The 16,505-nt window shown below is 36.5% G+C and overlaps 1 protein-coding gene across 16 annotated transcripts in view; it reads left to right on the plus strand.

Annotated features, from left to right (window-relative positions):
* NAA16 (N-alpha-acetyltransferase 16, NatA auxiliary subunit) overlaps positions 1–16,505 on the plus strand; it is a 64,542-nt gene that overhangs the window by 945 nt on the left and 47,092 nt on the right. For 8 of the 16 annotated variants that reach the window (XM_019447418.2, XM_019447401.2, XM_019447404.2 and 5 more), the window contains exons 2-6: positions 4,350–4,434; positions 6,248–6,352; positions 7,947–8,104; positions 10,165–10,299; positions 12,902–13,055. In XM_019447418.2, the coding sequence (XP_019302963.1) occupies positions 4,350–4,434; positions 6,248–6,352; positions 7,947–8,104; positions 10,165–10,299; positions 12,902–13,055 (637 nt within the window). Of the gene's footprint in view, positions 1–4,349; positions 4,435–6,245; positions 6,353–7,363; positions 7,394–7,419; positions 7,873–7,946; positions 8,105–10,164; positions 10,300–12,901; positions 13,056–16,505 lie in introns of those variants that run through there. The other 8 variants (XM_019447405.2, XM_019447412.1, XM_019447411.2 and 5 more) reach the window with 8 other exon arrangements.

A 16,505-nucleotide genomic window follows, 5' to 3' on the forward strand; every position in this document is an offset into this window, starting at 1 on the left:
ACACTTGAGGGGAGCCTTTACTTTGTTTCCAAGCAGAAACCTGAATAGGACCCGGAAAGAGATGACTGCTGCCCAGACGGGAGAGCTTTCCGTGGGTTCTGTGCCAGTGTCCTTGGTGCCTTCAGTTGTTTCCCAGGGCCATTCTTCCAGGGAGGAGAGGCAACATGCCTTTTTGCCTTTCTCATTGTGCGCTGGAGACTGTAGATTTTAAACTGATATTGTAAATAGTGTCTTTTCTAGTGTATCATTTCATCTGAAAATGAGCGTTTAGATTTTAAGAGTGAATTTATTACTTAGAGCTTGTGTTACTTACATGACTTACATGGTAAGTTGTTGCTTACCTTTACTACAAATAAAATCCTACCTTTAGAATAGTTTTAAGCATTATCAAGGTAGGTTAGAAGGTAAGAACTCATATTAGCTGTTCTGTTTCAAGCCAATAGAAACTTCATGCTTCTTCAAAATGTTAAAAAGATACATAATAGATGGGATTAATATTTTAAGTCTTAATTTTACGTGGTACTTAGTGTTGAGCAAACAATGAGAGACAAGTGTAAAAACAAAAAATTCTAATTACAGTATTTTGGCAGATTGCTTCCTTGGGCCTTGTATATATTTTTTGTTAGTTTAGTTTTCATTTATTTCCATACCCTTATCACAGGATGGATTTGGAGAAGTGAACTTTTTGACCCATTCAGGTTCATCTATAAGTTGTTAATTGGATTTAAGGACATTTGGCATTATACCTAAAAGATGACAACACTTATTTTCACTCTATATGGATATTTTCTAGTTCCAATCGTGTTATCAATAGATTATAAAAAAACCATTATATGATTTATTATACTCTAGTTACAAAAAAGTTATAGCTGCTGAATTAACTTTATTCCTAAGTAAATTGGGAAATGCTAAACATGTTCTTATCTGGGTCTGTAATATTTACTATAAGGTTACATGAATTTAGGAAGGTGCGGCAAAAGTGAATGATTTTATCATTTCACAGTTGCAATAAATGTGGGTATCATTTTGCTACACCAACTCCATGAACAGTCACAAAATTATTTTTCAAGTTTGGTTGGTGGACCAAAGTGCTTTGCCAGTAAATTTTTAAAAATTAATTATGAATGTACTTGAACACATCTGTACAAATTTACCAGCTAGCTGATTACATGTTCTGCATGGCTTGTACATGCCTGTCTTATTCCCCAAACTGGCTATTGGCGTTATGTTTTGTTGAATTTTGGAGCTACTCCATGCATTCTTTTACGAATGAAACAAACCCAGGAATGGTAAGTGACTAAATGTCTAAGGTTCTCTGTTTGGTTAGTAGCAAAGTTGAAACCAGAATCTATCTTTTGTACTGAGTATATATTCCTTACCAAACTTAATGCTTTTCTTTAACCTGTGTATTTAGATACTAGAGACAGACTACCTGGTTTTTTGTTTGTTTTTTTAGAGCTTATTTAGAGAGAGAGAGAGAGAGAACCAGAGGGGGAGAGGTGGGGCGGGCGGGCAGAGGAGCTGAAGCAGGATCTGTGCTCCCAAGCAGAGAACCTGGTGTGGAGCTCTAACTTATGAACCGGGAGATCATGACCTGAAGTAGTAAGTCATCCAAAGTTCGATGCTTAACCGACTGAGCCACCCAGGTGCCCCCAGACTACCTGGTTTGAATTATGGCTCCGACACTTACTAGCTCTGTAAATTCAGTAACCATGTGCCTCACTCTCGCCATCTGAAATGGAGAGATAACCTCATAGGTGTTCCTGGGATTTAAATAAGGATTAAGTGAATGGTACCAGACACTAGTAAATGCTTCCAATAAGTATTAACTATTATTATTGTTGTTATTGGTAATACAAGTATTAGTATTTCCAGATCACTTGTTAAGTCAGAAAAAACCTGTAATATTTCTTTTTTTCCTGTTCCCTAGTGGTTCCTTCTGCTTGTGTTTTTCTTGTCATTTGTCAGATGAACTCCTAAAGTCAAACTCAGATTATTTTTATTTTATTTTAAATATTTTTGGAATAGGGGATATATTCAGATGGTTCAAAAGTCAGATTTGTCTCCCATCTTTGTCTTCCAACTAAGTTTCCTTCCCTAGAGATGATCAAGAAGCCTCAATTTATTATTATTTTTTAAATTTTATTTATTTATTTTGGGAGAGAGAGTTGGGGGGGGGGGCAGGGAGAGAGAGAGAGAGAGAGAGAGAGAGAGAGGGAGAGAAAGAGAGAGAATCCTAAGCAGTGCAGAACCTGACACAGGGCTCGAATTCACAAACTGCAAGATCATGACCTGAGCTGAAATCAAGAGTTGCAGGGCTTAAACTCACCAACTGTGAGATCTTGACCTGAGTTGAAGTCAAGAGTCAATACTTAATTGACTGAGCCACTCAGGTGCCCCAAGAAGTCTCAATTTAAACATTTTCTGTGAACACTTTTCTAATTCTCTCCACATCCCACCCCTGCTGCATAGATTAACCACTTCCTCCTTCCTTCCTGGTACTGTTTTGCTTTGAACCTTATAGACTATATGTATGTATTTTATTTTATTTTAAATTTTTAAAACAATGTTTATTTATTTTTGAGAGAGAGAAAGAGAAAGAGAGAGAGAGAGAATGAGTTGGGGAGGGGCAGGGAGGGAGGGGGACAGGGGATCAGAAGCCAGCTCCTTGCTGACAGCAGAGAGCCCTATGTAGGGCTTGAACTCAAGAACCGTGAGATCATGACCTGAGCCAAAGTTGAACACTTAATTGACTGACCCACCCAAATGCCTCTTATTTATATTTTTTAGTATACTGTATTTATTGAGCAGTTCTAATTTGTGTAGACTCTGAGGATGCAGCGTTTAAAATAGATAAGATCTCTGTTCTCATGGAGGTTATACAGTATGGTGAAGAAGACAGACACTAAATAAGTAATCAAATAACAATTTCAGGGAATGATAGTGCGGTGTAGAAAATGGAGTAACATGATAGAGAGTGTATGTTTTGGGTGGGGGGGGGGGTGGGAGACTGGCAGTGTTAGAGTGGTCAGGCAGGTGACATGTGAGATTCCACTAGTAAGGAAGCTCTGGGGAAGAACATTTCACGTGTAGAAGGAACACGTGCAGAGGCCCTTAAGTGGGCATAAACTTGGCATGTTGAGTGCTGGAAAGAGCATGCATGGCAGTTTAAATGAGACATGCCTGTCTCATTTGGAAGATGAGATGTTCATGTGATCAGTGGCTGTGGTGGACAGTCGCTGGTTACTGAGCCTGGCTGGTGGCACTTAGGTGTTGCTCACACATGTATTAGACTAGTGATGGAAAGATCATGGTCTTTGGAGTCAGACCAGAGTTTGCAAGTACGCGGAGCCACTTATAAACAAATTTTATGAACTCTTACATTTCAGTTTCTATGTCTGTAGGGAGGAGGTAATGACACCTACCTTAAGGAATACTTATGAGATATAATAGGTTTTGTATGGACATACAGTAGTTGCTCATGTGTGTGTGTGTGTGTGTGTGTGTGTGTGTGCGCGGGCATGCCTTGGTTTCGTTTTTTTTTTAATGTTTTTATTTTTGGGACAGAGAGAGACAGAGCATGAGCAGGGGAGGGGCAGAGAGAGAGGGAGACACAGAATCTGAAGCAGGCTCCAGGCTCTGAGCTGTCAGCACAGAGCCCGATGTGGGGCTGGAACTCACAGACTGTGAGATCATGACCTGAGCTGAAGTCAGATGTTTAACCGACTGAGCCACCCAGGCGCCCCGCCTTGGTTCCATATTTGAAGTGGCACTAATGCAGTTTCTGGTTTTTTTCTGTGTTGTTATCACATATTTTTTGCTTTTGGATTTGAATTTTTACAAAATGTAGCAGTGTTGGTTGGCAATTAAATTCCCTATTTTTATTTGTATTTTTTTTAATGTTTATTTTTGAGAGAGAGAGAGAGAGAGAGAGCAAGTGATGGAGGGGGAGAGAGAGAGGGGACAGAAGATCTGAAACAGACTGCACTGACAGCAGAGAGCCCTACACAGGGCTCAAACCCATGAACTGCGAGATCATGACGTGAGCCAAAATCAAGAGTCAGACGCTTAGCCAACTGAGCCACCCAGATGCCCCTAAATTCCCTATTTATTAAGTATTTTTTTTCCTTTTCTTCTATAAAAGTGAAAATACTCATACTAGCACAACTTGGCAAGGAGTAGTTTACGAAAATATACTTCATGCTATAAGTGATTTAAATTGGTATAAAACCTTCCCATTGTATATATTTTAAACCTACTTTTGGATCTTAAATTTAGAATATATATAATGCAAAGAAAAGTTGCTCTGTTCATTTTATTAATTAATTCTTGTTCATATTTCTTTACAGAAATGTTACGAACAGAAGCAGTACAAAAATGGCCTCAAGTTTTGCAAGATGATTCTTTCAAATCCAAAATTTGCTGAACATGGAGGTATTGCCTCATCTGTGAGAGACTGCTTTGGGGAACTGTAATTCCAAAATCAGACAGATAGGATTCCTAACAGTGAAAGAAGAATACTTCCAGATTCCATGCCTTGTAGCTCTCTATTAGAGTATATAAACATTTTTGGTTATGTGTCTTATCAATCTTATTCTAGGTCACTTTCCTTTTATTATGCTTAGGTGTATGCACAGTCTTTGCTTTCAGATAAGTGACTGGTTGATCTGTTGGGGAATAATTGGAGTATATAACAGTACTTTTATAGATGTCATTTCATCTATTACTTTGAGTAGGACTTAAATTTATACTTTGATTTCTTGTCTGAAATGAGGATCATATCTGCAATACAGAAGTAGTATAAAAATAGTCAGATGTATTTTATTCTTTGGTAGATGTCTTTTTTATATATATGCTGACCTTTCTATATAAATACTTAAATTAGATACTATTGATTTACCATTAAATTGTTTATCTTGAGTTGTTAGCAGGGTGTTAATAGGTCTGTATTTGCTTGTCTCATCCTTTTTCACTGGTGACCAGTGTTTATTTAAAGGATGGATCAGGTTAGACATGCAAGTTATGGTCCTACAGCAGAGCATAGCTAATTGGGGTCTCTGAATATTAGACGAGGGTAACTCTTGAGACCATCTTCTTGAGAAAATAGGCTAACTCTGCTCAGCTTTCGAATAACATTAAAAGCATTCTTTGAAGGAAATGGAAAGAAGTCTTCATTTCATAGAATTTTAAAAATGTAAAGCTTGTTTTCAAGTTTTTTTCTCCAGGGAACCCTTATCCAAAGTGCAGCATGTGGAAAAAACAGATAAATGTGTATAAAATGACAGATAAATGAAGACGTTTGTAGGGGTCTGACTGCTGAATCACTGTGTTCTGAAAACCAGAGTCCACAGAGATCATTTGAAAACCATTGTTTGTCTAATTCCCTGCTTGTGGATTTATTCAGAGAATCATTTCATTATAAGCCATCTTTCATTAGCTGCCTTAAATATATTCTTGGGTTGCTACTCCTTCACCAGTCTTATACTCTTGAAATGCAAACTGATATTCCAACTAGAATTAGTTGGAATAAACTTGTGGCCAAAAATAAAGTGTGTTCCAGTACTGAATAGGCTTATTTTTACATTGCATACATCTCTTTGCTAAGGAAGATTGTTTTTGTGGGGTGTAAATCAGATGGTGGATAGAAGTGCTCTTGGATGAAAGCTGTGGAGCCACTGTAGTAGAGTTAACTCAACAGGACTCGGTGCCTACTGTGTTACCTTTTCTCAGCAGAATAATCTCCACCCCCTTTGTACAGTCTTCTAAAAGGCAGAAAGCATTGTAGGAGTCCTAGCCTAAGGGATTTCAGTCCCTAGTCCTCAGTCGTAGCCTAAGGGATTTCAGAAAAGGATTCAGGCTAAGCTTCAGTAAATACTTAAATGTAGTTTTACTTTTTGTATTGGAGAGAAGTTTCTATTTATTTATTTATGTATTTATTTATTTATTCAATATTTGAAATTTATTGTCAAATTGGTTTCCATACAACACTCGGTGCTCATCCCAAAAGGTGCCCTCCTCAATGCCCATCACCCACCCCCCATCAACCCTCAGTTTGTTCTCAGTTTTTAAGAGTCTCTTATGCTTTGGCTCTCTGGAGAGAAGTTTCTAACTATGTGATTAAAAAGACAAATAATGTAAGCATTGGCAGATATCATATTAAAATAGTATTAAGAGCTAAACAAAATAAAATAGTGCTAAGAGAATATGAATTCTTTGTGCGTAAATAGAGGTTAAAAATATTTTTCAGAGACTTTGGCTATGAAGGGGTTAACATTGAACTGCTTAGGAAAAAAAGAAGAAGCGTATGAATTTGTTCGTAAAGGACTTCGTAATGATGTCAAGAGCCATGTCTGTATCCTTTTGCAATAATTGAACTTTATTATTTCATTTACTTTCCATTTAGTGGGGTTTTCTAATTCAGAAAAAACAGACCTTTACTATGGAAAGTTTTGCATAGAAGAAAGAATTCAATGAACTCTGTGTACCGTTACTCAGCTTCAATAATCATCAACATTTTGTAATATTAGTTTCTTCTAGTCCCCATCCCTTGTTTATTACAGTTGGTTGAAAGAGAATCCCTGTACAGTATGTATTCACTTCAGTTGTGCTTAGTGTGAGGGAAAAGGAACTGATACATGACTTGAAACCCATTTTTGTCTTACATATCCATAAACCTGTTATTCCAACTGACTTGTATAGTAAAATTTGTGTTCTTTAAACTTTGTTTTAGACATTTCGGAAGAAAAATTCAGAAACACCCTGTTTTAAAACAGTTTATTTAGTATTGAGTATGATACTGGTTCTTCAGTTTGGTTTCTGTTGCACAGGGACAAAGCTGGTAACTTCACTGGATACTTACTGTATTTTTCATTGGCTGATATCTCAGTATGTGAACAGACAAAAGTACTTTTTTTTTTTTAAAGCTTTTTTATTTTTATTTTTATTTTTTTAACGTTTATTTATTTTTGAGACAGAGAGCATGAACGGGGGCGGGCAGAGAGAGAGGGAGACACAGAATGGGAAGCAGGCTCCAGGCTCTGAGCCATCAGCCCAGAGCCCGACGCAGGGCTCGAACTCACGGACCGCGAGATCGTGACCTGAGCCGAAGTCGGACGCTTAACCGACTGAGCCACCCAGGCGCCCCCAAAAGTACTTTTTAAGGATGGGTCATCGAAACTGACTTTCATTTTTGTTTGGCTAATCTGTGTGCTTATTCACAATCTTTTCACATGTTGCCCTTGGATCTTAATATTTTATTCATCTAGGTATTGGCCAGTATTGAACATCAGTAGTCTAAGTAGTGTTTTCATGTATTTAGCTTAGGGTTCTCTCAAAATACTAAATACTTATTTCTTTATCTCAGTGCCTACCCCAGAATGAAGAGAAAGGGCATGTAAGTATGATAGTTTTTTTTGGCTCTAAGATATGCTCAGACTTTAATTTATAGTAAATAAAATTTTGTGGTTGTTAGTGTCACTATTGAATTAACTGATGGTTATGTGTTGTTTGAGAATTGATTGACTATAAACTAGATTTAAAAGATAGTTGGCAGCTTTTGTGTGTATAGTAATGAAGCATCAGTAAGTATTGAGGTGCTGGGGTGAGGAACTAAGGGGATAAGAGGTAGGAAACGTGAGGAATTTTTACCAAGAATTTTCTAAGGTTACATAAATACAATGGAGAATTCCAAACACGTGTAAGTGGAGAGCATAGACTAATGAACCCCATGTGCCCATCACCCAACTTTAATAATTTAACAGTTGTCGGTCAGGACTAATCTGGTTTGATCTCTTACCACCTGCTCACTGCCCCCTCCCTCTGACCCCAGATTATTCTGAAGTAAAATCCAAGACAACTTACCACTTCGTTAAGGTAAGCTTTATATTAGATATGTAGCATAGCATATTTTAGTATCTGTGAATGTCTCTATTTCCTTAACTTAGTAGGTTGGCATGTTTATGGACTCTTGCAACGTTCTGATAAGAAGTATGATGAAGCTATTAAGTGCTATCGAAATGCCCTCAAATTAGATAAAGATAATCTACAAATTTTGAGAGATCTCTCTCTGTTGCAGATTCAAATGAGAGACCTTGAAGGTTATCGAGTAAGTACTTTAGTCTTAAGTGTACATGTTCTTACAACAGACATAATTTGAAAACATTTGGGTTCAGAATGAGATGAGCATAGGCCAAGACTATGTAGATTTGATTGTTCATTATCATCTATAGCAGAAGGGGAAAGTCACCTGAGACATTCTTCCCCAGTTAACAGTTGTGGAACTACATAGTTAATCATAAAAAGAGGGTAACTGTTTATTCATTTAATGCTTTTTAAAAAACTAGACTACCTCCTATGTGCAAGGACTACCTCCTATTTACAGCTTTGGTAAACAAAGCTTTTATAATTGAAAGCTAAATGTAGGGATTAATTAGCTTTCTCTGTTATGGGTTAGTAAATATAAAATGATGTGGCAGGATTGCTATAAAGCAGTCTTTCTCTGGTCCAGACCTCTTCATACTGGCACCTTCCAATCTGCTGGGTATCTCCGTGTGCTTACTCCATTGAGTACCCTGACTTCAGTACGTCCACAATGGAATTCTCTCCCTTGTATGAAGGAGACCACCAACTCTTAACAGTTCTCTTTAAATAAATTAAGTTCTTTCATTTACTTTTTACTTTTGTCTTCTACTACCATACAAATCCTTATACCCTGTGCCTAGATTTTTGCAGGTTTCGAGCATTCTGCTGAGCTTAATAAAGGTATCATTCTTCCAGATCATGATTTTTTCGTTTAGCCTAGGTGCGGTGGGAGTTAAAATCAGTTATCCATAGGAATGAGGCAAGGAAATTAAGAATACTGGCAAACCGTGCTTGCTAAAAGGGGTAGTGAAGATACAAGAGCAGTGGTTAGAAGTGAAGGACCTGAGGAACCAGAGGTACTGGTGGTTTCCCAGAAAAAGGGTAGGAATGTCACTGAATAAGAGTGTTGGCCAGAGAGTGAGATATCTGAATTTATGATTTCTGGGTGGTAGTAAGGTCTAGGGTGTGGTTGCAGTAAAGTCTCATGGGGCCCTGAAGTGGGGTAAAGGAGATCATTAAAGATGGGGAAATCTTGATTCTAAGACAATAGCTTGTTTCGGATGGGTGATCCACAGTGTTGCATTTGCAGCAGGATAGTGGCAGGATTTGGCAGAGAGAAGAAAACTGACCAGACTTTAATGAAGAAAGGAAGTGACAGAAACAGTGGTGAAAAGGAGAGGTGGGAGTAACACAGCTTAATTTCATGTGCCTAAAATGAACCAGGCACACAAGGGGAGAGGAGTGATACTAAGTCGTTTGCTCAAAGATCTTTTTCTTGAAAAGACTGATCGTGTTCTCCTTGTGACATATAGTGTGGATGGACTCACTTGGCACCTATTCCAACAATAGAAGCTAAAAACACTACATTTTCAGAACTTCATTGCGGCTAGTGTTCTTCATGAGACCCTGTTTCCCCACGCAGTTGTACGCACCTAAAACTCAGAGTCAATACGAGCTGTGAAGGGGTGGGGGCTGTGTAGGAAGGTTGTATTTTGTGCTAGCGAAGATGTCTGGATTCTTTGGGGTAGCCCTGGTGGAATTTCTGGGGTTTTCTCCCTAATGTCTTACATTATTATTACACTGTCTTCGAGTAGCAGCAGTGTTCTGTTAGAAAATTCCAGGCTGATGTTTGAGTATTTGCTCAGGCTTTGTCCACCCTGCTTCTGGAGCTTCTTGTAACAATGTGAATACATTATAATTTCACAGTGATTTTATAAACAGCAGAATTTAGTTTAATAAAAAGGTATCTTAGTCTCTCTTCAAAGATGTTTAGTTACCAAAAGAAATATGCATTATATAAAAGTAATTTTATAAGGCAACCCAAAAGCATGGGCCCCAAGAATAGCTTTTTAGTAAAAGCTTTACAGTGAGCATTAACAGAGTATTCTAGAACTTAAGTAATTTAGATAAGAACATAAAAACTATTTCTATTCAGGAACTGATGTTTATTCCTTGAATTCATTAGAAAGGAATTAAAAGCATTAAATTGTTTTCTTACAGCTCTGTGTTGAAATACAAATATTTTAGAGACAGTTAAAGCGAAAAGAGAAAAAGACAATTTTTAATTATTTTTTTATTTTTTAGGAGACAAGGTATCAGCTTCTTCAGTTGCGCCCAACGCAGCGTGCTTCCTGGATTGGATATGCTATTGCATACCATTTGCTGAAAGATTATGATATGGCACTAAAACTATTGGAAGAGTTTAGACAAACTCAGCAAGTAAGAACTTCATTCTTACATTTTCTCCTACCCACACAAACTAAAATAGTTGACTTCTATATTGCTCTGATTCTCAATTATGCATTAAAGTCTTTGGGACCCATGGAAAAACTTAAAAAATTTTTGAAATAATTGGTAAAAATTAAAATACAGAATTCTTTTTTTTTTTTAATGCTTATCTATTTTTGAGAGAGAGAGAGAGACAGAGTGTGAGCAGGCAAAGGGCAGAGAGAGAGGGAGACACAGAATCTGAAGCAGGCTCCAGGTTCTGAGCTCAGCACAGAGCCCAATGCGCGGCTTAAACTCACAGGCTGTGAGATCATGACCCGAGCCAAAGTTGGACATTTAATTGACTGAGCCACCCAGGTGCTCCTAAAACACTGAATTCTTGATAGAGAATAAATATTATGAAAAATTTTGTACTCTATTATTTTGATGATATTCAAATGACTAAAGAAAAGGATACATAAAAATGAAAATAGTTTTGTGATTACAGAATTATTCCTCATACATATAGCTTTATGTTTTATGTAAATATGTTAATACATTTTAATACATATGCAAAGTAGAAAAATGCAAAAAATATATACTATGCATCATTAGATAAATAGATGCTAACATTTTGCCACACTTTCTCCAGATTTTATTATTTTTTAAAGAAATATTTGGGGCGCCTGGGTGGCTCAGATGGTTGAGTGCTCAACTCTTGATTTCGTCTCAGGTCATGATCCCAGGGTCATGGGACTGAGCTCCGCATTGGGCTCTGCACTGAGTGTGGAGCCTGCTTAAGATTCTTTCTCTCCTGGGGTGCCTTGGTGACTCAGTCAGCTAAGTGTCCGATTCTTGGTTTCTGCCCAGGTCATGATCTCACAGTTTTGTGAGTTTGAGGCCCACATCAGGCTCTGTGTTGTGGCAGGGCGGAGCCTGCTTGAGATTTTCTCTCTCTTCCCTTGCTCTCTGATCCTCCCCCACTTGGGATATCTCTGTCTCTCTCAAAATAAATAAACTTTAAGAAAAAAAGATTCTCTCCCTCTGCCTCCCTCCCCTGCTTGCATGTGCATACTCTTTCTCACTCTCTCTAAAAAAACCTTAAAAATTTAAAAATTTATAAAGAAAGAAATACTAGAGAAGTAGTTACAAAGTTCTCCCACATCCCTAGAGGTAGCCACTATTCTGAAATTGTTATAGATCATTCCTAGTCACGTTTAGGTTATATATAAGCCCATAAAAATTACAAACTGTTACTTTGTGTATTTAAAAGTTGACAGAACAATATGCAGTGTTTTCGCATCTTGAGACATATCTGTGTTGATACATGTAGGGCTAGTTTATCCATTTAAAAAAAAAAAAGTTTATTTATTTTTGAGAGAAAGAGAGGGAGGGAGGGTGGGGGGTGGCAGAGAGACAGGGAGACAGGATCCAAAGCAGGCTCTGTGCTGACAGTGGAGAGCCCAACGTGGGGGCTCAAACTCACAAGCCATGAGATCATGACCTGAGCCGAAACCAAGAGTTGGATGCTTAACCACCTGAGCCACCCAGGTGCCCCAAGTTTATCTGTTTTTAACTGCTGTTTGGTATCTCATTATATAAATAAGCCATAGTTTATCAATTCCACTTTTTCCTTATGCCAATACCATACTATCTTGATTACTGTTGCTTTATAGTATATTTGAAATTTGAAATGCATGTCCTCCCACTTTGTTCAAGATTCTTTTGGCTATACAGGGTTTCTTTTATTTCCATTTGAGTTTTAGGATTAGCATGTCAATTTCTGCAGAAAAGCTTGCTGAGAGTTTTATATGGATTGCATTGAATTTGTAGAACAATTTGGAGAAATTGCCATCAAAACAGTATTGAGTATCCTGACCCATGCACAGGGTTTAGAGTGTCTCCATTTATAATAGATTCTTAATTTCTCTCAGCATGTTATCTTCAGTGTATTGGTCTTGTTTCCTAAATTTATTCCTAAATATTTTGTTCTTTTAGATGTTATCATAAATGAAATTATTTGAGTTGTTGATTTCTAGCATATGGAAGTATAATTGATTTTTGTATTTTGATCATGTATTCTGTCACCCTACTAAACTTTTTTATTCTAGTAGTTTTTGTTAAATTCTTTAGGATTTTAACCATTTTCATATTCTGTGGGTATAGGATTTGCTGACCTGAATCTTGACTTTGCCATAGGCAGAAGTGCCACCTTTTTGTTTGTTTTAAAGAATGTATTGGGGCACCTGGGTGGCTCAGTCGGTTAAGCGTCCAACCTTGATTTCAGCTCAGGTCATGATCTCATGGCTCATGAGTTTGAGCCCCACATCGAGCTCTGTGCTGACAGCGCAGATCCTGCTTGGGATTCTCTCTCATTCTTTCTCTCTCCCTTTATGTCTGCCCCTCCTGCTTTCTCTGTCTCTCTCTCAAAAATAAATAAATAAAATAAACTTAAAAAGAATATTAATTTTCTTCACTATTAATCACTCTTCTATTTGTAATTGCATCTCAGTTGCTTTTTTTAATCTATGTGAGTGACTCTTCTGAGGAAGCGATTAAAGGTGTATAACTGTTTTATATAATCATATAAATAATTTTTGTTAATTTTTTTCAGGTTCCTCCCAACAAAATAGACTATGAATATAGTGAACTGATACTATACCAGAATCAAGTGATGAGAGAGGCAGACCTATTTCAGGAATCTTTGGAACATATAGAAACATATGAGAAACAGATATGTGATAAACTTTTGGTGGAAGAAATTAAAGGTAAGTTGATCTGCTTTTTCTTTATCAGTGGCCTCAATTAAAGAAAAGAATAAAAGCTACATAATTTACTCTGCCCTAGTACTTAAATAAGACTTTGTATGTAATAAAAAACATTTTTATTATTAATCTAATGTCTATTAAGTTAATCCTCAGAACAATATCATTATATGGTTCTTATATTCATTTTAGAGAGGAGGGGCTGAGGAATCAGACTGGTTAAGTGCTTTGCCCAAAGTCATATAGCTAAGTAAGCTGGGTAATGCTGGATTTGAGTCTAGGGATTTTGGCTCCAGATTCCATTTTCATAGGCAGTGTCTCATACTCCCTTCATACTTCTCACCCCCAAATATATATCCATGAAATGATGACACTGGGGTCATTATGAAAGTAAGATTGATTTATTTTCAATATGGGCTAATTATGAAGGCAGGATCCTGATAATAAATAGTTTGTTTAAAATGTTCATCAACAAAGGGTCAAGTACATTTGTTTAAAACAAAGTTTGCTCATCAGTTAACATTCTGTGAACAGTACATAATAAAATGTCCAACTAAAGCAATAATTAGCTTAAAACTAAAGTTTCATATAGTTGCGGGACTTCTAAACTTCATAAAAATAATAGCTAACATTTATTTATTTTCCCTGTGTCTCAGAGTATGATAATTGCTTAAACTTCTTTATTTCATTTCATTTTTTAGCACTTCTAACATGGGTAGATTATCCCCATTTTATAGTTGAGGAGACTAAAGTTTAGAGAGGTTAAAGACTTGCCCAAAGTCACCCAGCCTTTTAGGTGGTAGAGTTAATTTGTAAATACATCTTCCTGGGCTTCAGAGCCCTTATTTTATTTTATTTTATTTTATTTTAATTTATTATTATTATGATGATCATGATTATGATTTATTCATTTTTATTTTATTGTATATTATATTTATTTTATTTTTATTTATTATTATTATTTATTTATTTAACTTATTTTATTTATTTATTTTTTAAAGTAAATTCTATACCCAACATAGGGCTTGAACTCAGGACCCCAAGATCAAGAGCCGTATGCTCTACCAACTGAGCCAGCCGGGTGCCCCTACTTTTTTTTTTTATTGTTGTTTGTTTTAAATTTAAAGTCTTCATTTTTATAGAGCAGTTTTACGTTCACTGCAAAATTGAGTGGAAGGTACAGAGATTTCACATATACTCTCTGTCCTCACACATGCACAGCCTCCCCTACCATTATCAACATCCCCCAGCAGAATGGTATATTTGTTGCAATTAGTGAACCTACACTGAATGTAATTATCACCCAAAGTCTACAGTTTACATTAAAGTTCACTCTTGGTATTATGTACTGTCTAGGTTTTGACATATGTCCACCACCGTAGTGTCACGTAGAGTAGTTTCATTGCTCTACAAACCCTCTGTGCTCTGCCTGTTTGTTTCTCCTTGCCCCCAGCTCCTGACCACCACTGATCCTTTTACTATCTCCATAGGTGCGCCTTTTCCAGAATGTTATATAGTTGGAATCATGTAGTATGTAGCTTTTTTAGATTAGCTTTTTTCACATAGTAATTTAAGATTCCTTCATTTCTTTTCATGAGTCCTTACTTTTAACTGCTATTCTCAACTCTTCTAGTTAATGTATAGCAACTTACTGATTTAATTTTTGTGGATAATACGAATGACAACACTATTTTTCTATTTATTTATTTATTTATTTATTTATTTATTTATTTATTTATATTTTTCCAAGTTTTTATTTAAAAAATTCCAGTTAGTTAACATACAGTGTAATACTTAGTTTCACGTGTGGAATTTAGTGATTCATCACTTACACACAACACGCGATGTTCATCACAACATGTGCCCTCCTTAGTACCCATCACTCATCTAGCCCATTCCACATGCCTACCTTCTTCCGTCAGTCCTCGGTTTGATATCTATAGTTAAGAGTCTGCTTTATGGTTTGCCTCTCTATTTTTCCCCCACTATGTTCATCTGTTTTGTTTCTTAAATAACACATAAGAGTGAAATCATATGGTATTTACCTTTCTCTGATTTATTTTGCTTGGCATAATGATCTGTAGCTCCATCCATGTCGTTGCAAATGGCAAGATTTCTTTTTTTATGGCTGAGTAATACTCTGTTGTATATATATACCACATCTTTATCCATTCATCAGTCGATGGACATTTGGGCTCTTTTCATTATTTGGCTATTGAACAACAGTATTTTTCAAACCAGTGGTAAAATGGCGATAAATTATTTAATGTTCTGGTTTCTTTCTTCTATCGCTTATAATTGATGGGAGCAAAGAAAATGGCAATTATTTTTATATTCTGATGTATTATTGCTATTTCTTGATTAACTCTTAACTCGGGTTGCTTTCTCTCTCTCTTGTAACAGCAGTCCAGAATGCAGTGATTAAAAAGTAGATAAGATATAGTGAGATCAGTTCTAGTTCAAACAGTGTGCAAGTTGCAGTGTGGCCACATTCATCCATATGTTTTTAGTGAGGGGAATTTGGGGGCCATCATCTTGAATGTAAAGCCAGTACTTTATACTGCTTATAGAGACAAGTTAGAGTATTATTTTTTTGGTGAACTTCGCAGGGCCCAGAGAGACCTTTGACATTTACACATTGATGTCTTTTGTAGTCCTTAGCATATTAAGATCCTTTAATAAACAAAAAATGTTAGAAATCTTCACTTACTTTATGAATATGCAAATGTATTTCTTGTTCTGTGTAGTCCTCTAGTAATAATCTTTGCCTGTGATGGTAGCAGAAAACAAAGGTTTTTGGAATTGAAATCTGTGTTGTTGTCTATTTACCTAGGGTAAGCCAGGTAAAAACTGGACTAGCCAGAAATTAATTGTGGAGGAATGTGGCATGTTTATACTTTTAAGTAGCAAACACTTGTGTGCATTCGTTTTGTGCCAAGCATTGTGCTAACTAACTAGTTTAAATTAATATATCACAAAAGCAGACAGAGGTAGTCGATATTTTATAGGTAAGTGGACATTGGAAGCTTGTAACATGCTCAGGGTCACAGAGTTAGAAAATGGTAAAGCTGGAAATTATATCGAGTTAGTCTTCTTCTAGAGCTTGAGTAATACATAAAAATAGTAAAATAATAGCATGTAATAACCAGTTTAATATATTGTCCCCTCCCAGATGATGAAAGCTGAAATAATATGTCTGAAGACATTTCAAAGGTTTCTTCCTTTGAAATAGATTGTTTGGGGAAGGGGAAATAGCAATAGGAAGTTGAGGTATACTCTTTTTTGAGAATCTCTCTTTTACCTTGGATTACGTGCACTTTGTATTCTACCTGAGAAGTTTAGATACTCATTTTCCAAACCTACTTCCAATTTGTGTGGCTTGGTAAAAGGATTTGGACCTTAGGGGTGATCCACGTGTGAATCTGGTTTATGTGGTTTCTAGCTGTGAAGTGG

This window comes from Panthera pardus, unplaced genomic scaffold (assembly GCF_024362965.1).
Source record: "Panthera pardus isolate Hobbes unplaced genomic scaffold, ASM2436296v1 HiC_scaffold_1, whole genome shotgun sequence".
NCBI lineage: Eukaryota > Metazoa > Chordata > Mammalia > Carnivora > Felidae > Panthera > Panthera pardus.